Source organism: Podarcis pityusensis (genome assembly GCF_964106645.2).
Source record: "Podarcis pityusensis genome assembly, chromosome: 2".
Lineage (NCBI taxonomy): Eukaryota > Metazoa > Chordata > Lepidosauria > Squamata > Lacertidae > Podarcis > Podarcis pityusensis.
The window spans coordinates 51,998,962-52,024,572 of NC_138029.1; the positions used below are offsets into that span (position 1 = coordinate 51,998,962).

Here is a 25,611-nt window from a genome sequence, read left to right on the forward strand (position 1 = left end):
CTATGCTTTAAGGTCAAGTGTTCTTTGTATTAGGAGGCTGCCAGCACAGGACCAGTGAAGAGCTGCAAGGGTGATACTCTGCCTGGTCTTCTGCCCCTACTAAGCCTCTGAGGAAGCTTTTCATTACAATATTTTATATTTAAATCATCTCTGAATTATTTCAAACTAGAAACAAAACAAAAAAACCCACAACAAATCTGATTCACTTAATAGTGAATACGCAGGTATTGCACATTGTGTGTGTGTCTCCGTGTTAACACCTGGGACAGGAGCCCGTATCGACCCTTTCTACGTCAAAGGCCTTGGGTTCTGCCCCCCTCTCTCTTGACCATATTTTCTTTTCCCTCCCACTCTGTCATCCATGATTTGTGAGCCCTGTTTGGAATGTGGCTTTATTGGATAATGTGCAAGAGGTCATCGATAAATGACCCAGCTTCTCTCACCATTCGCCTCTACCACTTTTATGTGTGCCTCTTGCATTTTATATTTATTGCAGCTATCTTCCTCCAGCAATGCTATCTTCAAATCTCCCCTCTTCCCTTCATTAAGAAATAAAGATACTGTGCTGCTGGCTCTGGATTGGAAACAACAAAAGTTTAGCATTGACCAAAAAAAATTGCTTGGGAGAATTTTGCAGGTTGGAATGCTGTGGGTGACTTGAATATGTGACCACTCTAAACTTAGTTATGTGAGTGGCTCAGATGCTTTTGTTTATTTATGCTAGGTGTGGATCCAAGCTATGGGTGTCCCAAATGAGAAAATAAGTTCTAGAGAGATTCTCCCCACCCCAACCAAAGATCACGAATGTGGCACATCCAGGAGATCAGTTCTACCAGAGGGCAATCCAAGTGACCTCCTTATTCACCATCCTCCCTTTTCTCTTGTTTCATGATATCAGCCTTCCGCTGGGTGGTCATAAGAGCAGCATCACTGTTGTCCTACAAGGCAGCAGAGTGTTCTAAATACAGGCTTGTTCCCCCCAGTCATTGTTTCGCTTCCTCTGAAATGAAAACAGCTAGGCTGGCTCTGGCTGCTGGCTCAAAAGGTTCCTCTGGCTCCAGGCTGGCTTCCGGTGAACTGTGATTTTGCAAGTTCCTCTAGTAGCAGGCAGTGCTTCATCATCTCTTCTGCCTCGTTTGTTTCGCAGCAGGGGGTGGGGGTTCCCCTCTTTTTGATAGTGTTTGGGGTTTATTTCTCATCCCCTTCCCCAGTCCATGTGGAATCCAGACCTTTATGCTCTTCTGCACAGATGCCAAAATGCTGCTTTTAATAATGCTTTTAACTGTAATGCATTTATGTGTGTTTTCATTAATATTGGCTTCTTCATGCACACCTCCCCTAATAGGTACATTTCTGTACACCTTTTCTTAGGTGCAGAACTGCACTGCAGAATTCAAAGAGGTGTGCATTTTGAAGGACAGCTGCCTTTTGGTTTGCGTATTGTTTCCAGAAGTATTAATTAAGTAGATTCATATTCAAAACCCAAACCAAACCAGATTTCTCCCTCATCTGTAATCCGTGTGTATGTGTAGGCTTAGCTGCAGCAGTGCCTTTAGATGACCACCAACTTGGATGGCTTGAAAAGAGAGTTAGACAAGAGATTCGTGGAGAAGGCAGCTATCAAAGGCTAATAGCTGCAATGGCTCTGCTCTGCCTCCACAGTCAGAGAGGCAGGAATGCTTCTGAATACCAGTTGCTGGAAACCGCAAGAGGAGAGTGTTCTCCTGCGCTCATGTCCAGCTTGCAGGCTTCCCACAGACACCTGTTTTTGTTCTGTCCAGTGCAGCTATCGCACAGCATAGGCTTCCTTTCCCACACACCTCAAGTGTGAGTCCAGAGCTGGAGGAATTTGCTACGCTGCAGACGCCTTCCAAGAAGCTTAATTGAAAAGGAAGCTTCTTCTAGTAGCTCTCCTCTAAAAACAAGCTGTGTAAACCACGGAAGGAAAGGCAGGGCTCTTGCAAGGGGCTTGCAGTTCCTCACAAGTGAAACCTCTGTTAATAACAGTCGGCTCTTGAATTCTAGCAGCGGTCCTGAGAGGAATGGGTGGTGCCTGCATTTCTCTTCAGCAGTTTGTGGCGAAATGCCCCACCCTCACAAGCAGGCCTAATGCCCCGCCTCATAACTGTTTGCATCCACTATCTGATCATCATCTTCATCATTATCCATGGCTCTTGCAGCGAACTCATTCTCCAAGTGTGTAGATCTTTATGGATCCAAGGCAGCACCACCCACACAGCAGAAGGAAGTATCAGCAGGCTAAGCTGGAAGGGGAATTCCATGTTTGGCAGATAAACACAAACCTTTGGGTGGGTGGAAAGGGAAATTGGGGGACTTGTTTGCAGGGTATGGATGGGGTGGAAAACTGGGAGGCAGGGAAAATGAAATGGAGTGTTGTGGTGTGGCTGGCTAGCTGGAATCCTGTACAGGAGCACTCCACACGACAACATTTTGTTGCAGGTATGAAGAACCTGGGGGTGGGGAGGCTTTCTGGCAGTTTCCCTTTTCGTAAGGGTCCTCCCCCCTCCAAGAAAAAAAATATGATTGACTGCTCAGACTGAGCCTGCTGACAAACCCTAGGCCAGTCCAAGGCCCATATTATCTTCTGGGCGACCTTCCGAGGACCAAGGCCCAGGGGTGGGCGGGACCAGAGGCAAAAGTGGGCAGAGTGACAAACATAAAATGTGACCTTCATACAGAAAGGTAGTTTTTACACACAGTCATCTATGCCTCCATCCAGACGAGCAAGAAGTATCTGAGTTCAAGGACACAATTCTGCCAGGCAAAAATACTTGGTGTTTGAAGCAGGGCTGGTGAGGTGTATGGCCTGAGGAGAGGGATCCTGACTGTGGGAAAATACCAAGGGCCACATTTGGCCCCTGGTCCTGAGGTTCTCTTCCCCTGCCCCCTAGACTGTCAAGCAGCTTGTGGGGTTTCTAAGTCCTATAAAGTTCTTCTGTCCAGCCCAATTCTTGTGAGGATAAAGAAGAAAAGTTATTTAATTTTACTGTACCGGAGGGCTCCAAATTGTACTGAACCTTGTGGACTCTCCTTGGAAAGACAAGGGCTAGCTTAAGAACGATTAGGTCTTAGCACATGAGGATTCCAGAAAGAACTTCCAGAGAGAGAACTTTTTAATCAATTAAACCAAATGTTAACATATATGAAGAAAGCTTATTTGGAGGGGAGGGGGACTAGGAAGGGGAAAGGAAGGCATAATTGTTTTCACTTAGCTTGTTACCTTCTGGGTGCTTGAGTAAAGTCTTGGGTTTCAGAGAATGTGCAGAGTTCTAGACAAAATTGCCTGAGAAAGCATCCATTTCTTGTAATGGGTCTCCTGATCAGCATAATTCTGAAGGAGACAGGGAAATGCCTCGTATTTTGGGGGGGAATTTGAGACCAGTGAAAGCTGAGCTCTTTCATTAGATGAAGTATCATGTGTAGCAGTGACAAAGGAAAACCTGTCTCTTGACGCAAGTGGTCAAAGTAGCCAGTCAGGAATTCACTTAGAGCTTAGTTCCACCTTCCTGTGCTTCTGAACTCCCATTGCAGAAGAACTTGCCAGTGGTGACGACTGTTAATAAAGGGTTAAATTGGGAAAGTGTATTGGAAATAAAAGTCAGCATATTGGCCTCTTCAGAACTTCTCCACAGGGGTTCCAAGTCACAAATCCTATAGGTGGCGCTGTTTGGTCTACATCAAATTATAGGGGTTCATCACACGGGTCTCACATCTTCAAATATTGATGCTTCTGGATTGTGTGGGTTTTTTGGATGACTGAGTGTCAGTCACTGGCAGGGATGTAAAAGTCTGAGGTCCTCTGGTTTTTAATAAAGCCCAATAAGAAAGGACCCCAGAAAAGAGTTCCAGCAACAGGCTGCAGTTTTTCCTGCAGTGGCTGAGCAGTGACCCTTCTATTTCAAGTTCTAAATGGAAAAGCGGGCATATTTACAAGTGCTTCTCATCCTGCTTTTTTCCTGGTGTTCATGACACTTCTGTAAAGAGCCATATAAGAAGGATGGAAGAAGAGGGAGAGGGGAATAGGCCATATCTCTTTCTCCTGGAAAGAAACAGGACTGTGCAAATAATGTGCATGCAACACCCAGCAAAGGCACTCTCTCAGCACCAGTCTCCAAAATGTCGTCATCCAGACCGTGCTGGCTTTTACCTCAGAATCGCAGCTGTGTTACCACCGTCAATAGCATGTGCCTGACTCAAGCACACCTTGAGTGTTTATGTTGGGAACTAATCCCTTTGTAAACTCTCCACAGGCTTTCTAAACAGAGACCTAAAAAGAGAAAGCAATAATGTAGATAAAAACTGGCCTCAGTGTTCCTCTAGTAGAAACATAACACACACACATGCCATCTGATGAGTGCCTTGTGCAAGATTCTGCCTGGAAGGTCCTGTCTATGCAGAGACAAAGTTTTATATGCCCCTCCATCTGGAGAATTTATTGTGTACCGAGTACTAGATAGTGATCTGGAGTGTATGGTACTGCCCTGTATTTACACAGATTGGTTACCTAATAAGGCTACTACTAATTTTAGCTGTTGATCTGGGGTGGTGAGAGAGAGAGAGAGAGAGAGAGAGAGAGAGAGAGAGAGAATATGCCTTTATTTTCCTTAGGAAAGCTTGTGCTAAATATCCCAGGTCTGGCAAACCCTGCTTATAGTCATTCCCTTGCCTGTGGTCGCCTCTGCATTGTGTAAAGAAGAGTTGGCAGGTGGGCAAAGACCGCTGACCTAACATACGATGAGCTGGGAGTTCAGAGAATTCCACCAGCAGATTTCTGAAGCTCCACCACCTGGGGCTGCGACATATGCAACTGCCATTCCTCAGTGGATGAAGAGCTGCTAAGGCTTTAAAGGACTTGGTGGAACTTGACTGGCTTATGGCGCCAGACAACTGTATTCTGGCCAGAACTGAAGTCTAGAGGGGCACCCTTGACCCACAGAGTTTAATCTGCTTACATTGCTGTCAAACCAGGGTGCTAGTAGTTCAGGGTGCTGGTAGTTCAGACCTACCTGTTGGGGGCCTGGGTTTGAGCCCACCTGCCCCCATTTCTAGTTGCCTTTCCTTCAGCATTTTGTCTGAAGTTGTGCATATTTGAGTGGGGATGGTTTAGAAATTTATTGTGTTAATGCTTCACCTTATATTGGGTAGCATCCATATTCATTATTTCATTTTAACATGTTGATTAGACTGTTAGTACATCATTTTAATTGGCACATAAGTCTTAACACCCAATATCACAAATTATACTGCCAGCTGTAAAGAAATAGCACCCTGTACAGGGTTCACAGTTGTGCAACTGCTGTGCCAGTAGCCTGGTTCTCATGTAACACTAAACCATGGTTTAGTGCTGTGTGCATGAGTTGGAGTTAACATGAGCAAAGATTCATGTTTGTATGTGCTCCCATCTTCTCTTTCCACGTGGCCAGGAGGAAGACTTCTGCGGAGCTGTGTTTTGCTTTGCTTTTATCTTGGCTTTTCTTGTTGTGTGAAACAAACACTGTCAGATTTCTACTCAACCAAACATCATAGAATCATAGGTTCATAGAATTGCAGAATTGGAAGGGACCACAAGGGTCATATAGTCCAACCCCCTGCAATGCAGGAATCTTTTGCCCAATGTGGGGCTTGAACCCACAACCCTGCAATTAAAAGTCTCCTGCTCTACTGACTGAGCTATCCATCAGTATATCTGGTCAAAACCATGATCTCTGCCTCATGCTACACAAGAACCTGAGATTAAGAGAGAGCAAAAGTAACCTCTGCACAAGTCCCTCTCCTGGCTCACAGGAGGAGAGGTCTGTGTGTATAAGCCCATTGCTTTGCTCATGCACTTGGTTGAAAACCATGGTTTGGTATCAGGTGTGAACATGGTCACTACCTTTTTGCTGTTGGCAATACTTTCTTACACTGTTTCCTTTACTTTTATGATACAGGCCAAAAACAGAGAGACGGGTGCCTTAGCTGCTGCCAAAGTCATTGAGACCAAGAGTGAAGATGAGCTGGAGGACTACACGGTGGAGATTGAGATCCTTGCAACTTGTGACCACCCTTACATTGTAAAGCTGCTAGGAGCCTTTTATCATGACAGCAAACTATGGGTAAGATTAATACACTGCTCTCTTCTCTTTCAGGTCAAAATAGTCTCCGAATGATGCTAGGAACTTGTGAGCAGTTCTTGGGCTTAACATGATGTCAGGGATGAGCAGGGGGATTGGGAGAGGCAGGTGACAGGGAGGATGATCCAGGGGGAGGGGCCAGTGATTTGTGGGGCTCTGTGCTGCCCGTGAGGGGCTGCCAGGGATGGAGGTAGAGGGGAGTCAAGGGGAAGTGACTGGACAGTCAGAGACAGGGAGGCAGCGGGAAAAGAGCTGGCGGGTGGGTCTCAGAAGTTGAAGAGCCTTAGGAATCCCCTCCATGCTCAAGGAGGGACTTGAAGCAATGGGACCAGCTGGATCTACCTGCCAGGAGAAGCCATCAGGTGCTTGTGTGCCCTGCGTCAAACCAGGGGGTTTAAGAAAGTAGGAATTGGCATGGCTACACTGTTGCTCCAACTGTCTGTGATGGAGCACAGGTCTGCAGAGGCCACAAATTCTTAATCCCTCAAACTAAGGGCCAAAAGCCCAGATAAAAAGGAAAGGGTTCGCCTGGTGCATAAAACTAGACAAAAAGGGTATCAGGTGAGCCTTCCTGGGGAGAACATTCCCAAAGTAAGGAGCCACCACTAAAAAGGCTCATTCTCATGTTACCACCCTCCAGATGACCTGTGGAGGGGGCAAGTGGAGAAAGGCCTTAGATGGTGATTGCAGGGTCCAGGTGAGCTCATGTGAGGAAAAGCTTTCAAAATTCGGTGGGGAGGAGTTTGTCTTCAGGTATATGACCATTTTCTAGAGCCAGTATGAAAGGACAATATGTTATTCATTTCCTCTTGCAAAGACAGCAGAAAGTATTCAGAGCTTTTCTTTAGAGGGTGTGTGTATTAAAAGCATAATGATGATTGTTTAAAATATTGGCTCTAAGACCTGGAGAGAACCTTTTCCAAAACATTCCTGGCTTTACGATATGGAAATCAAAAGAGATGCATAAAGAAAATGGACCTTGTCCAATCAGAATATATGTAAGTGGAAGAAATTACCCAAGTTCACCTAATTATTAGTGAAAAGATGGTTGGTGGGTATGGGCAGGAGGTTGCACATTGGGGCTTTTTGGAAGGAAGTATTTAGGCAACGCGATTGGAGATGGCTACAGGGACAAGGAGGGGAATGACTCACATGGTAGCCTCTCTCCCCAGCTGCCTAGAACATTGATTCTAATCACATTTTCTTGGAAGGAGACACACTTGCTTAAAGATATGCAATCGCTGTATTCAGCCTTTTCTAGAAAGCCGTAAAAGATCTAGGTCTTTTTTTTTCTTCTTTTTTTTTTAGTGATTGGCATGCTGAACTGGTAAGTTGCATAAAAAATGGCTCAAAGGGGATGTTGTGGGTGGAACAGGTAGCATCTTGCCCGCTCCTGCTTTATTCATTGTGGTGGACTATCACTCCTGATACAGGAACAGCTATGAACAATGGCTTCCACGTTTCAAATAAGACGTTAGCAGTTGGGGGGGTTTGCTCAGTTTTGCAATAGAAAATGCATCTGACTCCCACTTGCAAGCTGTTGCAGTTTTTGGCTCCTATATTTATTCTTCAGACCTTTTTCTCTTGCATGATGGCTTTTTCATGCACAACCCTAAAATGCTTTTCAGTCTCTCTTCCATTTGTCTGTGCGTGTGGGTGCTGTTTATAATGAGGTTCAAATCAGGAAAGAACCATTTTAGTGCATATTCTAGACCACACAGATTTTATGGTCATGTTTACAGGCCGAAGAGAGTTTCCTTCACTCTTTCCTGCAGATTTGTAACGGTGAGAGTAAAATGTGTACAGTATTTATCAAGTGAAGTGTGCTTTCTTTTCAAGAGCATTAGAAAAAAGCTAATATCCAATTTTCTTTAAAATATGTACATGATTTAGTTTGATTCTCTTAACCAAATCATGCCCAGGTTTCTGTCACTCACAACGGTAAATTCAATTCCCTTCTGGTGTCTGAATTCCTGTCGTCTTGTTCCCCCTCCACACACTGAGCTGGTTTGCAAGACACGGTAATACAAAATACGCCTTCGCAAAGCCGCCTGAACGTTCCAGTTTACAGGTAACAGCTCATATCCACTTTCACTCCTCTCTGTTCCTTTTGACTGCTGTGCTGAGCTGAGCCAAGAACAAACCATGGTTACAGCTTGTGGTAAGTTAAAAAAATGCTTCACTGAGAGTTGGGCTGACATGGTAAGCCAACCCTAAGCCAAAGCTTAGCTCAGAATGGTGCAGCAGTAAAAATTACGAGAGAGGAGCAAAGTGGCTATGAGCATGATCTTGCGAAGCCAAGGATTGGCTTATATATCATGCCGATGGGGCTCATTTGATCAACATGTGGAAGGTTGCAGGATTGCGGCAGGTGACTCTGCTGCCCACCTGTGTGTGGATAAGAGCCCCACTCCCAATCTGTGTGTGTTCAGTGGAACATAATGGCAAGTCCTACTCAGGTGTGTAGTTGGGAATCATGGTCATGGCATAGCTCCTCATTGAACGGATTGGCTTCATGCAAGGTCAGCACACACAGGTTGGCAGCAGAGCCAGCAGCTGTGACACACAGCCCTGTCCTATTGTGTGAAGCAGAACCATGCCATTATCTCCTGCAGAAGTTTATTTGCCTGGAGCTAAGCTCTCCTCTATAAAGACATGTCTGCATAAGGCTATTTTCAATTATCTTGTCCTTGCAAGCAGTGCTGCACCTCTGCTGTGACAAACACACACGCTGGCAAATTGTCTCTTATCCTCCAAATGGCAGATTTGGGGTGATGTGTTTGTGGCTTGTAGCACCATTGTGGTTAGCAGGAGCTCCCAGGGTAGAACAACACCCTGTGCAGTGCTTTCTGATTCAACTCCCCCAACACTTCAGGTTGTGGCCTGCAGAAATAATGTTGGAAAGGCAAGGAACTCCAGTGTGGGCATGTCCTGAGGAAGAAGGCACTTAGCAGTTCTTTGGAAGCTGTCACGTCTTCAATAAAAACATGTTTTTAAGGTCAAAATGAAGCATCAGGCCTGCAGTTCAAGCATCAGCATGTAGATGCTCATGAATCAGCAAAGCTCCTATCTTGTTGTTTTATTAATACAGAACAGTGCTTTAAAGGAAGTTGATTAAATTAGAGAGTTGGGTTTTGGTACAGGCTTGCTTGTATCCTTTTGAAAATTATGACTTAGCTCTCTTTGTTGATTAAAATGCAAGCATATCTGGATTTTAACCAGGCATCCGTTTTGAAGAGCAATCGCTCAGACAAGGCCATCCCTTATCAGATGTAGGTTTTACTGGCAAAGTATGCATTTTTCTTTAATCATTTGCAAATTGTATTGCTTTGTATTATTACGCATTTATATAAACAGCACACCATCTCACCCAGCCTAGCCTATAACTTTTCCCAAAAGCTAACAAGAAATTATACAGGAAGAAATAGTTAAATGTGAACACGGAGGGCGGGAGAGAGAATTGGTGCAGTGCCAAAGTATGGAACTGGGCTGTCCAGTCACTAGCACCATTTGTGAGATGGCTGAGGACATCCACTGCATTCTGAATGACACTGCCGCTGCTGCCGCTGCTGCCTCTCAGGGGCTGCCAACCACATTGTCACTACTGTGGTGTGTTTGCCATGCCTGGTCCTTAAGGGGCTTGGAGCAGCCAACAGCACCATCCAGATTGCAGCTGTTGGGACTGGCTAGGCAGGTGTAAGGAAGATGAATGGGAATGACATAGTTTCTCTTCCTCCAATCCCAGGGGACCAAGCTGCTGCTGCTGCTTTTGGTTTATGCATGGAGCAGGAAGCAGGAGACAGCCACAAGAAACCCATGGCCACTTTGTAAGTGGTGCAGCTTCTTACCTAGGGAAGAACAATATATAGATGACCAGTACATGCATTTTCCTCCTCTGTATGTGGGCTAATTGAAGGAGTCATGTGTTGCTACAACACTTCCTTCTGGTCAGAGGGGCAATAATACTATGTCCCCAGTACTAAATTTCCCACATATTTCTCCTTGTAGGCTATTTTGTTCAGGAAAAAATAAAGCATTATGCCTGAGCTCCCTAGTGAATAGCACCCTTGTATTGTAAAAGAATAATGGCAAAATGGAAGCAATCTGTTTTACAGAGAGCTGGTTATTTAAATTCCACCTACAGAATACTTGTGTGCCAGACAAGCTGTTGACATTTGAATTCTCTCCCCCCCCCCCCCCCCGCTCCAAATGAGGTTTGTTTTGTGGTATTCTGTGAAATCACCAGAAATCTGCTATGGCTTTGGGAGATCATGTGAGTGCCTAGAAAGTCTGAGGGAAGCTTTTAGTCTGGAGAGAGAGAGAGAGAGAGAGAGAGCGAGAGCACTCCTGTTCAGAGAGATTGTAGTGCTGTGAAGCTGATCTGTAGTCATAAAGAGCAGGTCTCCTATCAGCAAACAAGTTTGACCTGGGACCTTTTATAAGGATCAGGGAGTGCTATCTATTGTGCTATCTACTGGTGCATGCGACATGCTGGCTTCTTGGTGCATGAATATTCCATTTGCCTAGTATGAGTACGGTTTCCTCCTTTTGGCCAGAGCAGAATCCTTGCACCACCATTTGTTCAAGAGGTGCTGCTGTTTGGCCAAGTTCTTTGACCAAGCCCTTCCTGTGTTGGCCATTATATGACCTATTAACCCTGAACTCCCTCTGTTGCTTGTGATTAGGTAAGGTTTATATTGCAGAAGCTAGTCAACGGGATTCTTTACAACAGGATATAAGACCTTATTCACAGTTAAGATTTCTAGGGACTTGCACTGATCAATTTGTATTTGCAATATTTTAAAAATTACAGAGCTCAGAGAAGGAGTTGCCTCTATAACAACTGACTCTCCCATCTTTGCTTTATCACTCATCTAGTAAGGTCCACTTTAGGGCCAGTCCTCTCAGAACTGATTTTTTGCTGTTCAAATACTATTCAGGCAATTCTGCTTATTTCCACTTGCCACAAAAAGGGGTAGGATAACAAATAAGTCAGTTTTACAGACGGTTCTTGCACTAGGGCATTTAATTCATTCTTACACAGAGATGAATTGCATATAGGGTAGTACTTTCAGAAGGCTGGAATAGTTTTCACAGAGAATTTAGCTGTAAATTCTGAGAGTTTCAGAGAAGTAGAACACACCCAATAATGTGTGTGTGTGTGTGTGTGTGTGTGTGTATCTGTGTATCTGTCGCACACCCTACTGTTCAGTGTTTTTCCCCCTGCAGGATTAATAGTTGAGTGAATTGCCAGTTTGTAAGAGGAGGGACCAAAGGTCATGAATTCTTCACATAGGAAGGGTGGTGCCAAGCTTGCAACACTAATCTTTGCTTTCTCAGCAGTTAAATTGCCATGCCAAAGAGTTTAAATCCCCTTTGGTGAAAGGAGTGGAGATTGTGTTAAAAGGTTTGAATGGGTGGAATTTATCTCCCCTGTTAGAAGTTGCAAGGCTGTCTCAAAAAGATGCTAATTCAAGCATCCATTTAAAAGGCATTATTTGGATTGCTGGGCCATGAGAGTCTTTCCTTTAAGGTCATGTATTTTAGCTTCTAATATAATAATGACCAGTTTAAAAGCCCCACCCCACAATAAAGGAAAACGTATTCAGAATTCCATGGTGGGATGGATTACGATGTACAGGTATTTAGGGGTGACCTTCCACTAACTGCTACCATGACTGAACCAGAAATCAACCATGATGTCTAAACATTAGGAAGAATTTTCTGACAGTAAGAGCCATTCAACAGTGGAAGTGGTGGCCTCTCCTATCTATCAGCGATTCTTTAGCTGTGATTCCTGCATTGCAGGGAGTTACACTGTTGGGTTCTCTTCCAACTCTACGGTTCTAGGCTGGAGTTAGAATAGAGAGCGTGACAATTGTTCCAAGTGTGGCTGGTTAGAGCCTGTTGGCTCTCCTTTCCTTATTGCAGCCAGGGCGTAGCCAGGAGGGGCCAGGGGCAGCTGCCTCTCCCCCCCCCCCAAAAAAAAATCTAGAAAATAAAATTAAAATAACTAACTGACCAATTGCATCACAGATAACTCAGTTCTGCTCCCCCTAACATAAAGCCTGTCCCCCAATAAATCCTGACTACGCCCATGTCTGCACTCCAGCACAAAATGCAGCTGGGTGCCATTTTGGAAGAAGCACAGAAACCATCCCCAGTTAAATTTGATCATGTAGGTTTTGCTGATAGGCACAACCTTAAAAAAAAGTACTGCTTAATGATGTGTTCTGCAGAGTGGAATGTACAGAACATCCTGTTTAGTGCTAGAAGGCAAACTTTGACATTAGAACTATTAGAACCTCATACATCTGGAACTATTAGAGCTTGTACTGCAACTGAAACTGGATTTCTGAGCTGTAGGGAGACTGTGTACAAACAGTCCCCGCCCATATTTATTCTTATCTTAATTGCAAATTGTTTTTTTAAAAAACCTATCTAAGGTTCTCTGGCTTCCTCCCCTGCATCCTGTATTCACTGACTTTTCTAACCTTTATGCCTTACTAAATTGACTGGCACACTCCTTTCTCCTCATCCCGTCCCAAACCCAAATAAGGCTATGTAAATATCGTAACATGGCTAATATTGATCCAAGCTAAGCTGGGGTTAGTCCTCTCCATTCATCTACAAACTGGTCTCAAACTGGCTCCACATCAAATTCTATATCCACTCAGTAGTGAAGGAAGGCAGCTGAATTTAAACGAATTTAAAGCTGAGGTAGCAAATTACAGCATAGAGAATAACAATGGTTGTGCCTGGCAAATAGAAATCTGTAACTGAAATATGAAAACTACAGTCACAAATATACCTTCATGCATGCAGCACAAGACTAAAAAAGAGAGAATGCAGCCACCATAATCAGATTAGCAAGATTCAAAGTTATTTGAGTTGACTCATTCCAAACTGATGTGACTGCTTTGACTCTACAGTTTCTCATCTCAGCAATTCTAGGGCTGCAGAAAGAAACGGCAAGGAAGTGAAATGTCTCAGTGGGGGAAACTAGGGTTAGTAGGATGATTACTGCAGAGCAAGCCTGCTAAGTTGCGGGTGAACATATCAGACGACACAGAGATTCTTCAAACAGCTCTTGTTTATTCACAGGCCAGAACTGAACTGAACTGAACTGAAGGGTTCAGCCAGCCTGCTTATATAGAACTCCACTAGAACGCAAGAGTAACCATTTTCTGTAACTATCCAATCACTGAACATCACTTTCGATCCCTTATTTGCATATGTGGACCTGAATTATCTACAGTATCCCCCTGCTGGCCCAGGGTGAGAACTTCAGTACATAACAAAGCCCACTGGCTTGTTTGAAATATTTCAGTGGCATTAATATATTACATATCTGAGGGCAAGATTTTCAGTGTACATTGGTCTTAGTTGCATAGGTAGGGAAGAGAGAGAGAGAGATTTTTTGAAAGCTCCAAGTTGGAAATAGGTTTAAGTTGGCATACACTTAAACCTGGACTCCACAATAATATCCAGTTTCCTTGACCCTCCCTGAGGTGAAAGAAACGTGCTTCTCTCAATGAAGATCCCTCTTGGATTACAAGGGGAGCAGAGCTGGCACTCAAGCTCCTTGTCTGTCCCAAAGATTGGCGCAGCCTGTCTAGTACTTGGGTAGGCATACTAAGGCCCAGGGGCCGGATCCGACCCAATCGCCTTCTAAATCTGGCCCGTGGATGGTCCGGGAACCAGCGTGTTTTTACCTGAGTAGAATGTGTGCTTTTATTTAAAATGCACCTCTGGGTTATTTGTGGGGCATAGGAATTCATTCATTTTTTATTTTATTTTTTCAAAATATAGTCCGGCCCCCCACAAGGTCTGAGGGACAGTGGACCAGCCCCCTGCTGAAAAAGTTTACTGACCCCTGCCATGAACCAAGTGCCTTAGGCTTATTGGTTGTTTTCACCAACCCTGAGGGTGGCACAAGACATAACCTGTCAAATTTTGTAATATAGCTCAAGTCTGTCTTCTCCTAACTAGTTAGGACCACAGCTGAGTGTTACAGCACTTACTCTGCATGCAGAAGTTCCTGTGCTCAGTGGGGCTGGCATTGCACCCTGCCTGAAACCTGGAGGGCTGCTGTCAACCAGGGTCAACAGTGCTGGACTAGATGGGCCTACTGGTCTGACTAAGGCAACTTCCTACGATCACAGGGCCTGCTGCCACAGTGCAAGGAGCACACTGCTCAATTGGTAGCAGCCAGCAAAATGAGTCTGAGCGTCGCTCATTCCACAAAGGCCTCTCCTGGAGCAGGACCTGAGCCTGAAGCGGAAGTGGACAAGGCTTAGCTATGCCTTTTGGCTTTCTCCTCTTGGAGGAATGTTGGAATGCCTGTCATGCAGTTGCTAAAGGCACCGGGGCCTCTGTCACCAAAGGAAGCGGCACACCTAGTTGGCAAACATTTGACTTGCTTTCGATTTGTATTATTTGGGAGACAAAGGGCGGGATTTGCAGACAAAAGTGGCAGACAGCATTCAAGAAGTTTTGAAATCTAGGAGAGCAATTACTAATAAGATTGAGCTATGGGCAGTTTGATTCTTTTTAAGAGGGTGGAGATTACATGGGAGAAGGGGGGGGGGGTGACCAAAGAACAGCCAGGTAATAGCATTGCTTGCTTTTTAAACAAGGAAGCAGAAACGCAAAGAATGTGCTTTTGGCATTACTCTTTTCTTCTTTGTCTCTCTCAAGAGCCAAAGGTGTCCCGTTGAAGTCATGTTGTCTTCCAAGCACTCATTCATCCCTTGTTCTGAGCAAGTGGTTTGCACCCACCCCATATGAACAAACTGTTCACCCAAGAATGCTCCTGGATTTCTGTATCTGTTGAAGTGAACTCCAACCCATTCAGCTTCATGCAATAATAAATCTGTTAGACTTTGAGATGCTCCTAGACTCTGCCATAAGCTATCAAAGAGTCAGTGGCGACTCCAGAATTTTCTGTGCACTTAGTTTTCAAAGCATTCCTTCCCCCCCTTCTTTTTTACAGATGTAAACTTATGATCTATGTCAGAAATGACATTAAATAATGCTAGTAGGACTTTCCCCATTAAGTTTTCAAGTACCCACCTGTAATAAACACCTTCCACCATGCTAAATAACTGTTTTTATTTGGGGGGGGGGTGTTTCCAAGTACACGGGCAGCAAACAGGAAAATTACTTTTCACGGGTTTAGATACTGATTACTGAGAGTGGTTGCAGTCTCAGTGTACAGTCAGCCCTTCAGCACTAACAAGGTGAGATAGATCCTGATGGTGTTGTGACAAGAACCTGGCTCAAGCTGCATTATAGATTGTTCCAGAACATGCTGTATAGATAGATTAACAGCAATGATCAGTGCATGGGAATTTATTGGTGCATGAGTCAGGAAATACTTGACACAGTTGAAATGTTTATTGCAACAAAGCAAAGCTCTATGACACATGACAGTGAACAAAGGTCACTCCATTGGGGTTCTCCTGTCACAGAAAAATTAGCCACACCTGAGTGATAATAGAATAACAATGATGATAATAGAATTTTCAGAGACTGCTCACTGTAAATATTTGTTGATGTGAGTACTGCTGAAAGCTTGCTTATGCAGAGTATATGCACTTCTCATTCCAGAGTAGGAGAAACCAATGGGGGGGATATCCTCCAAATCAGGTGAATAGTCACCTGATGGATAAGGGATGGATGTGTTTCTGTGTGTATATGTGGTTTTAATTTTATTTTAGTTCATTTATATTCAAGGCAACATGCATGAGGATCTGAGGTGGTTTCCCATCCCAGCACGGACCAGAGAGACTGGCTTAGTTTTAGCAAGGTGGCTGCATCATTGCCCTCAGCCCATGCCCTAGCTGACAATTAGGCCTCACCTACATGGGTTACCAATTTGACTAGTTCGGGCCCTGAAACTCGATTCTTGTGTCACCAAAATGATACCACCACTTCAGTGCTGCCTCAGTTCCCAAACGGATAGCCCTTCCACCAAAAGACAGTGGTACTTCCAGGCCACTCAGAAGCTGAAATTTGGCACATATGTAGTCTAAGTCATTCCAAGTACAAGATACATCTTGAAACAGGGCAATGTCATGAAGGAGGAGGCATGAAGTGTACTCCTGAATATATTCCTTATAATCCAGCACAGAGCAAGCCAGTCTGCACATAGAACAGAGTGTTGAAGTTTTTGGAGTTGGCTCCTTCCTTGGACTGAGATTTGGGGTAGGGGGTACTTTTAGCTGCAGCCAGAAAGATAGTTCACCACTTGCAAAATATGAAGGGGTATGTGCATGTGATGTATAAATATCTGAACTACAGTGGACAAATTTGACTTGCTCCCTTAGTTCAGACTCCAGTGTAGCTAATCCTTTTACTTCATAGACATGTTCAAGACAAATTATTAAAATTCAAGCCTGATTGGTTGTGATGTTAAGGGGTGACTTTTAGGGACTTCAAGGGAATGTTGTGATGGGCAAAACATATTATTTTTAGCACAATTACAAAACAACAGGCAGACCCCTGAGAACCAGCTGCAGGCTTCACCTTCGAATTAAAGCAGAAAAAGGAGCATTGTGAGTTTTAGGATGCTTCTGAGCTGTTCCACGTCAGCTCTCAACTATGACAACTATTTCATCCTGTTGGCAAGTTCAAGTATCTGCAGCAGCCCTCTCTGTTCAAGCTGCAATCGAAACCTGTAAACAAATGCGTAAGTGGAGTCATGAGCATTGAAGCTGCTTCAGATGGGCCTGCAGGTACAGGGGGCGTAGGGGGGCTGGTTTTCATTTTGTGTGAGAGGGCAATGATCTGAAAGGAAGTTTCCTGTGGGCTGAAGTCAAGGCTTTGTTTTCTCCCATTTACTCTGTGGGAGGTCTTGAGGGACATGATCGGATGGGCGTTCTTCAGGGTTAGGCAGATGTCAGAGTAACATAATAGCTAAGGGAATCAGCTGCAAACCAGGAAGTCTCTTGTTCCCATCCTCACCTCTGCGGTGAAAACTTTCTTGGTAGCCCTTAGTGTCTCTTCTCAGCCTCAACCTCACTGCATCTGCAGTGTGAGGATAATAATACTGAACAACCCTTCAGGATTATTTCAACAACTACAGTATTTAAATAAAGAGGTTTATGAATGTGAGGCAGTAGCAATATTTCTGTTTGGAAGAGCTGTACGTTAGGCAGTCCTGATTTTGTGTGAGATATCGTATGTTGTTTATTATAATGTTCTTAAGCAGCAAGCACCCGAGTTTGACTTAAAACACCTTACAATAACATTTTAGAAGTAGGGACTTGTGCCCAACAGCAAGTTGCTCTGCTGTGCCAAAAATAATAATAGCAATAAAAAAAATAGTTGGCGTGTTACTTAGTTTTGGGGAAGAAGAAGCTGGTTTGTTCCAAGAAGAGGGTTTTGTTGTTGTTGTTCTCTCCGATAGTAAACGAGCTGTACTCTGAAATATAATTTCCAGCTGCCCATTTAAAACTTTCTTTTTTTGACAGATCATGATCGAGTTTTGCCCTGGTGGAGCAGTGGATGCTACTATGCTGGGTAAGTGACATGAAGCATCTTAACAATGAAGCCCCTTTTAAGGTCTTTCAGCACATTGAATGTCTGTGTTCTGGTTGTTCCTCCCACTCACATCCCTGCAGGAAAGCAGAGCATTAGGTTTCTGTCCAAAACATGCATGTGAACAGGCTGAAACTGATCATGTGCACGCATGAGGGATTAGGGAGGGGGAAGACATCTGCCATCGAGGAGGGTGTTATTTTCCACGGCTTGACTCAGACCCAACACAAGAAGCAAGCATGTGGCTGCTGTGCTTTCCCAGACTTACTGGGAATGATTGCTCCATGTTATAGTATTTGGGGGTGAATGTGAGGAGAAGGGGTCACAGCAGCTACTGCTTTTAAAAGAGCAAGCCCACACAAAGACTGTCTTATAGCAATGGGACATAGCCTAGATTTGCTCTGGCTGAGTTTTCAAGAACAGTAGCTATGGCAGGGGGTTGTGTGAGTTTGCCAATCTTCCCGGAAGGGGGAGAAAGGGAGCTTTCAGCTTCTCAGGATCTGAGTCTCCTGTTTAACCAGGCAAAGCATATCTCATTTCACAGGTACCCTCCAGGTTTGGGGATTCGCTTTTAGAGGAAATTGGGGGAGCAGGAGGGGGAACTGAGCTATATTTCAAAGGCCTAGATCATGTCTGGCATCTATGCTCCAGGCAGCAGGTGGTGAAGCTACGTACTCTTACAGGAGGCAATGTACAGAGGTCACAAGTCTAAACTCCCAGCCTGTGGTTTTCAGGAAAGAAGGGCTGGGACATTAAATTCATGACCAGTCATTGGGGGGGGGGTTGATTCTCACTGTGGTGAATGAATTCCAAGTGTGCCTTTTGTATTTGTTATGAATTTCCCCCCGTCACAGCTAACCACACAGACAGTTGGGATTGCAGAGGATTGGCATCCTGCAAATTCTCTTAGACAGCTTTTTGGTATCTTTGGGAAACCTATTCAGTGGTATTCAACTCTGTCTTACTCAGAGCAGTCTTACATGGAAATTAAGGGACATACCCTGAGTAAAACTTAATTGAATTTCACCCTTCGGAAGAAGCATAGGAGCAGAAATGCTTGCCCTGAAAAAATGATCTCCTTACCACTACATTGAATTCTACCCATATATCTGAGGGAATGCCAGCCCTGTTTTCTTTTTCCGTCAGGGTCCACCTACATCTGGGATGGGGAGCCAGTGGCCCTCCAGGTGTTCTTGGGCTCAAACTCCCATTGCCCCCATCTAGCATGTGGTCCAGCAAAATCTGGGGGGTCGCAGGGTCTCCATACCTGGCCTAAAATCACTATTTCCCTAATCAAAGTAGGTGAAAGAGAAACTACCCACTGAAACAAATACGGCTCTCCCAATGTCCAAAGCAAAGGCATATTGCTCATGAACAGAAACAATTGTCTTGAAACGCCTCATCTGCATTCACTGTGTTCTAGTAGAGCAAGATTAAATATTGTATGTTTGTCGTATTTTACTCTCAGCCTAGTGGTTATGCGTTAGGGCTATGAGCTTTGATATGTTGCATATACAAATTAATCAGTGAAATGTTTAACTTCAGAATAAGCTCTGCAGTGGTTTCCCCCTTTCAGTTCATAACCAAAGCTGGCAGATATTTTGCACCTCAGAATAATCCACTGCCGTTTCCCTTTTCTTTTTTAAATCTGAGGGAATGTAGCCTTTGGCAGAAAAAAAGTTGCTCAGCCCTGATGTATATACAGTTGTTAATTCAAACTCAGGGCAAAAGTCAACCCTGTTCCTTGAAGCTAAATTTAGGGGCATTTTCTGATTGCCTCTGTTTTATAGAACTGGATCGAGGCTTGACCGAACCCCAGATCCAAGTGATCTGCCGCCAGATGCTAGAAGCCCTAGACTACCTCCACAGCAAGAAGATAATCCATCGGGACCTGAAGGCAGGCAACGTGCTGCTGACCCTGGATGGAGACATCAAGCTTGGTGAGGCAAACTAGTTAGCCCTTGTGTAAGATGGGTGCAAAGCTGCTTCCTGCACATAGTGAGATGAGTGGCTGAAAACAGTGGCTGCAGCGTTGTTGTTGTTGTTATTTATTATTTCAAAAACAGCAACTGTAAGAGCTGTTGTGTGACCACATGAGAAAATTATGCATGCTTGGCTGCTGTAGAATAATCATTTGTTAGGTTTGTTTTCTTTCCACCCTTTTCCTCTGAGCAGCTGGGAGCCACGTTGTAGCCTTGCAGCATCCCTGAGGGGTCATTTGAGCAGAGAGACAGAGACCTACTGAAAGCTACCCAGTAAGCTTCCTGGCCAAGCAGGGATTTTCAACCCTCTCTCAAGAAGATCTCAAACAGTGTATTTACTTAGAAGTCAGTCTCAGTACATTCACTGAGACTTACTCCCAGGTAACTGCGCATAGAATTAGACACGACAAAAAAGCAGAAACAATGTTAACTGGTCTCAAACAAATTTTTGCAGTGTGGAGTGCTGCGAATTCTATACTGCACTCAGTTAACAATGTGGTCTTTCAAAATACTCAATTACATTCAATTTATCCCACCCTCAGAATAACCAGTTATGATTTGATATCTGTTCATATTCCTCTTTGGACTGTCTTGAGGGATGCCCCTTAGAGAGGGTTTTCCTATTATGTTTGTACTTTTGCAAACCTTTGAGTTTCCAGAAACGTATTTATAACCTAGAATCAGTTAGTGTTGACATCAGCTAAATCTCTGAATGGAGAGGTGCTGAGGGTTCCCCCCCCCCCCCAGCTTAATTAGAATATTTTTTTTCTCTTCACCCTAGAATTCATAGGGTTCTAAAAACTGTGATGAAGTTACTTTGCACGGTACACTTTTCAAAGACCCTCCTTTATAAACGGGATTGTGCTGATTAACTCTGGATGTGGACATAAATCCTCTGCATGCAAAATCAGTTTGATGCAGGCAGGCAGAAGGACATTGAGAAAGCAGTTGCTTGCTATGGTAATGTGCTGCAAGAAGCCTGAAGTGATCTTCCTGGCATGGGAGCAAAGTTCAGTTTCTGTATCAGAAGTTGGTCTCTTTTGCTGATGCTAGCTGTGATTATCCCCTTCTGAGACGGTTTTTATTAGAATCACAGAATCGTAGAGTAGGAAATGACCACAAGGATCATCTAGTCCTGCAATGCAGAAATATTTCACCCAACGTGGGGCTGAAACTCATGCTCTACTGACTGAGCTACACAGGGATGTTAGCAGAACTTTGGCCTTCCCTTTGGCTCCTGCTCAGACTTGCTGAGCTAAAATTATGCCAGTTCCACCTCTTTGAATGATAGTACCCACCGGAATGGATGTTCTTCAGAATGGGGATTGGTTGTACTGGGTCCAGAAAGACTTAAAGCAAAACAAAAAACCAACAACAAATCTGGGGTCATCATCTGTAGAATTTAAAGGGGAGACTGATAAATGCAACTTTTTTCATTCTGTATGGGATTGTGTATAAATGGATGTCTGCCACAGGAATTGGCATGTTTTCTGTGCAAGCTGGAGAGGGTGTAGTTTGTTAGCGAGGACAGGGTGACATTTCCTACACTTCATCACCCTTTCAGTGGAAATTTTCTAGAAAGAGGAGGAAGAATAACCCTTAACACAAAATAGAACTGCAGACAACAGCAGGAAGCAGGAGAAAACAATTGATGGTTTGTTAGGATTTTGCTGAGGTATCCAACTACTTAACTGTTAAAATAAAGCAAAATGCTCCCCTAACCTGATGGGAAATGAAAGGGCTTCCTTTAGCGTCCCCTGTTATTGTGGCAGAATAAAATAAATAAATACAATTACCTTGGCTTTGGTGGGGTGCAGTTAGCAAAAATCTGGTACAGTATTTAAGCTTCCGACCCTCATTGGGACAGTCTCTTTTGTCGATGTGAGATGGATTTTACTCCATGTGATTATTGTGCATGCGTCGTGGTTACCTAGAACTCCTCTGTTTGTTGAAATCACGTTCCACTTTGCATCTGCTGATGAAAAATGTGTCCAGCTACAAGTAGTCCTAGAGCTTGTCCACACTTCTGCTTATCCCGTGCCTAGAAAGCACAGGTCTGAGTGGTTTCCCCTTTGCCCCACTCCTCTCCCGGGGAGACAAGAGGGAGTGTGGATAAGCCCTTGCACTGTGTCAGAACCTTAGCCTAGGGTCTGGGCATTGTCCTGGCCACTTCGATAATCGTTGATTGTTTTCAGAGAGTCTCTTGGTGACAGAAGGTCTCTCTTTGCTTGAGCTGCTTAAGGCATACAAGCACCTTGCAGCTGGTATCAGAGGATTTAACATGATCAAACTCTTTTCAGCGGATTTTGGAGTATCTGCCAAAAACATGAAGACTTTGCAAAGACGGGATTCCTTCATTGGGACACCGTACTGGTGAGTAAATGAATTCAGATTTACAATATACTTGAAAAGGCTACCACCAAATAAGGGCATGTATATTCTAGCTCAAGAATGAAGGTGCTACCTGCCTCTTGGCTGAATTGTAAACTATCCATACAAGTGGAAGTGTGTGTCAGAGAATGTGTGGCCATGTGTATATGCCGTGTGCTTGGTGTTTTACTCCTGGGGTCCCCCAAATGGCACCCCAGCACCATCAGACACCTGCCAAGGTCCCCAGCCCCTCTTAGCCTTTTTTAAAAATGGAAATGTTTTTTGCCATGGTGGGCTGTTGCCTGTTTTTTGCCTGCATTTCATTTGTTTTGTGTTTTTGGAGGGGGAGCATTGTAGGTGTTCTGCCTCTATTTGATGGTGTCTGAGTATAACGTGTTTTTCTTCTGCAAAACAGATATTTTGTGGTGCTCGTAATGGTTTCTTAGGTTTCCAAAGGTGCCCCAGGGCTCAAGAAGGTTGAGGATCTCTGTTTTACTCTCAGTGCTGTGCAATTACATCTTTGTGTGTATTTTAATGAATTGAATCATAAGAGATTCATAAGAGTGCACATGTCTGCTAGCCCTGGAGGTTGGTGGGAGACAGGCTGTGCCAGTGGTTGCCACATTTGGGCTCAGAAGGCAGGAGCCGGCCAGTTGGCTGGCTAGGGGCACATGCCCTGCTTTGCCCGCCAAGATTCCCTCCTGTAGAGTTGAGCCCTGCCTGCCTCCTCTCTGGACCCTTCTCACTACAAAGTGCTTCAAGCATAGGGGGACACAAAGAGTACATCAACAAACTTGCACAGGGGGGAAACTATGTTGAGAGTCCTGCATTTCAGGGGGTTGGACTAGATGATTCTTGGGGTCCCTTCCAACTCTCCAATTCTATGAGTCTATGCAAATATGCAAGAGGCTTCAAACCGAGATGAAAGGCAGCTTTTAATTATTGTTTTATGTGACATCAGTGGAAATGCTACAAGTCTCGTAACTGGAATGAGATGTTGACGGATCTAGGCCATTCTCTCTCCCTGCCCCTCTCTTTTACTCCCTACCATTTGGTGGAATGTCCTTTCTGAAGCAGTTCCAAGTGTATGAGAGCAGTGATTCACTCTAGGAATTTAATCTCTAAATCAGCCACGTTGCTAAGGGGATGCAGTCAGTGAGCATTAATTTGCCATCTAAAGCAACATCCAGGCCAGATGTCATTGGCCTGCTGGTTTTCTGTCGCTGCAGCCTGTTGAGAATGGAGAGATGAATGGTGGTTGCCGGAGGGGGGCGGGTGAACTGGATACTGTCTTTAGCCGATAGATTTAACCATTTCCACGCCCCATTTATCGCAATGGGAGAATTACGTGTGTGCTCAACTCTCCAGTAAAAATCAGTGTGACCTATAAGTGCTTAACTCTGGATAGATCATGCCAAGGGCAGCAGAAGAGGCTTCTCCCCAATTTATTCAAGAGCTAGCTGCAGAGTCATATTTCTGATGCTTACAACTGACTCTAGGCTAATAACTGATTAAATAGATAGATTAACTGGGATGGGGAGGTGTTCTTCAAAACTACTGATCAATAGTAATATGTTGGTAGCAGAGCACCCTATTCTTTGTTACTTTCTTTTTAGGATGGCTCCTGAAGTGGTGATGTGCGAGACCATGAAAGACACCCCCTACGACTACAAGGCTGACATCTGGTCCTTGGGCATAACTCTGATAGAAATGGCCCAGATAGAGCCTCCTCATCATGAACTCAATCCCATGAGGGTCCTGCTGAAAATAGCCAAATCTGATCCTCCCACTCTTAACTATCCCTCAAAGTGGTGAGAAGACCTTTTTTTTTTTTTAAAGTGCATTTACACTTGTGGGTCTGTGAGAGGGAGTCTTGGTCGGTCTCTGTTTATTTACCCAAACAACTGTGGGTCACCTTTGTCTAGATCAAGATAATAACAAGGACTAATTTCTTCTGTACAAACCCCCACTTGTCCATGTGCTTACTGAATAACCTTTGTTGTTGTTGTTGTTGAATAACCTTAGGCAAGACCAATTTTTCAACCTACCCTATTTCCATGAAGCTCTTTCATGAGGATGGGGGAGATAACCCAATGTATGCCACTCTGAGCTCTTCAGAGGAAGGGTGCCATACAAACTTAGCATATAATAGCACCAGGCTTCCCCAACCTGGTGCCTCCTTGATGTTTTGGGTTGCATCCTGAGAGCCACCACTGGTCAGAGTCAGCCATGGGTGTGAAACTGGATCTTGCCCAGTTCCCACCCCTCACAGGCCAACTTTCAATTCTCTACACACATCTGGCCTATACATCTTTGCCCTTTCAGTCCTTTAGAGTATTTTCTGTGCGTTCTCCAAGTGTCTAGATGCTGCATTGGAGTAAATACCTAGCCAGATCTCCTGGTTGTTAAAGGGAGGAGTGAACAGCCCTGAAGCTTTTTCTCCCTATGCTCCGCAGTCCAAATCATACAGGATCACATTCAATGAAAATCACTGGGTGGTAGCTTCCATGGATAAACTTGCTTGTGACACAGTTTCTGCAGTCGTGTGTAGAAACTGCCAACAAGTTCTTTGTCCTGGCTTTACATAGAAGACAACATTGGATGGGAAAGCGGGGGGGCAGGATGATGTTATTATCGCTTGCCTGACAGAAGGCTTTGTATTAACACGAGCTCAAGCGTACAATTGTCCTCATGTGAGCTTGCTAACATTTGAGCTTTTTGGCATGAATTGAGAAATAGAGTGACAGCATGTAACTTGCTTTTGAACAGCTGTTGCTCCGGAGCTTTAAAGGGAAGTGCTAAATCTGTAATTAACCAGGCAACATTTCTGCGTATTCAGAAAATGTTATTTTTTTAAATATGTTTGTGCTGCTTTGTCTCAATAGCTCTTCCTTTCAACCCATTAGGGCTAACTGAACAATAATTTGTCGCGATAATACTGGGAATATAATTGGTGTGGGCTGTGGGGTGCTTGGAACCGTTTCCTCCCTTCTGAAGTTCTAGCCAACTCTTGTTTGTTTCTTTGTGCATAAAGGTCTCCAGAATTTAATGACTTCCTGAAGACTGCGCTTGATAAGAACCCCGAGACACGTCCGACTGCGGCACAATTGCTGGAGGTAAGTGCAGGATCCCCAGTCAATAAATGCATAAAATACATACATACATGAGCAACTGCTTGCAGGTTGGTAGCCCATGTAGTACAAACTTGTTTTTGGTGTGCTGATGCATAGAAAAGTTGAGCCTGTCTGCTGTAATTGTGGCTCCTAACTGGACACAAACTATACCACTGTTAGGAGGTATAGCAATGCAAATTTGACTGCCAGTGCTGACTGCCCAGCCTCCCCATACTTTTACTGGGCCTTCCAGTTGCTTCCACCTACCCACCCTCTTACTTGACTCCAGTGTAAAAAAGGTGACTGTAATTTTCTAGCAGCACTCATACAGCAGCCACCATTCCTAGATACTTCTTTATTTTGGAAAATTCTGCTTGGCTACTTTAGAACCATGCATAGCATTTGTGTGTATTTTTTCAGTTTCTGTCCAAATGGTTATGCTTTACTATGAGCCTTTGGTTAAAAAGG

The 25,611-nt window shown here is 44.3% G+C and overlaps 1 protein-coding gene across 2 annotated transcripts in view; it reads left to right on the forward strand.

The window, feature by feature from the left end:
* Nucleotides 1–25,611, forward strand: part of STK10 (serine/threonine kinase 10) — a 67,591-nt gene that overhangs the window by 23,327 nt on the left and 18,653 nt on the right. The window contains exons 2-7 of one of the 2 annotated variants that reach the window (XM_080997116.1): nt 5,952–6,116; nt 17,612–17,660; nt 19,469–19,618; nt 21,961–22,033; nt 23,647–23,841; nt 25,065–25,146. In XM_080997116.1, the coding sequence (XP_080853242.1) occupies nt 5,952–6,116; nt 17,612–17,660; nt 19,469–19,618; nt 21,961–22,033; nt 23,647–23,841; nt 25,065–25,146 (714 nt within the window). Of the gene's footprint in view, nt 1–5,951; nt 6,117–16,782; nt 16,874–17,611; nt 17,661–19,468; nt 19,619–21,960; nt 22,034–23,646; nt 23,842–25,064; nt 25,147–25,611 lie in introns of those variants that run through there. The other variant, XM_080997117.1, reaches the window with a different exon arrangement.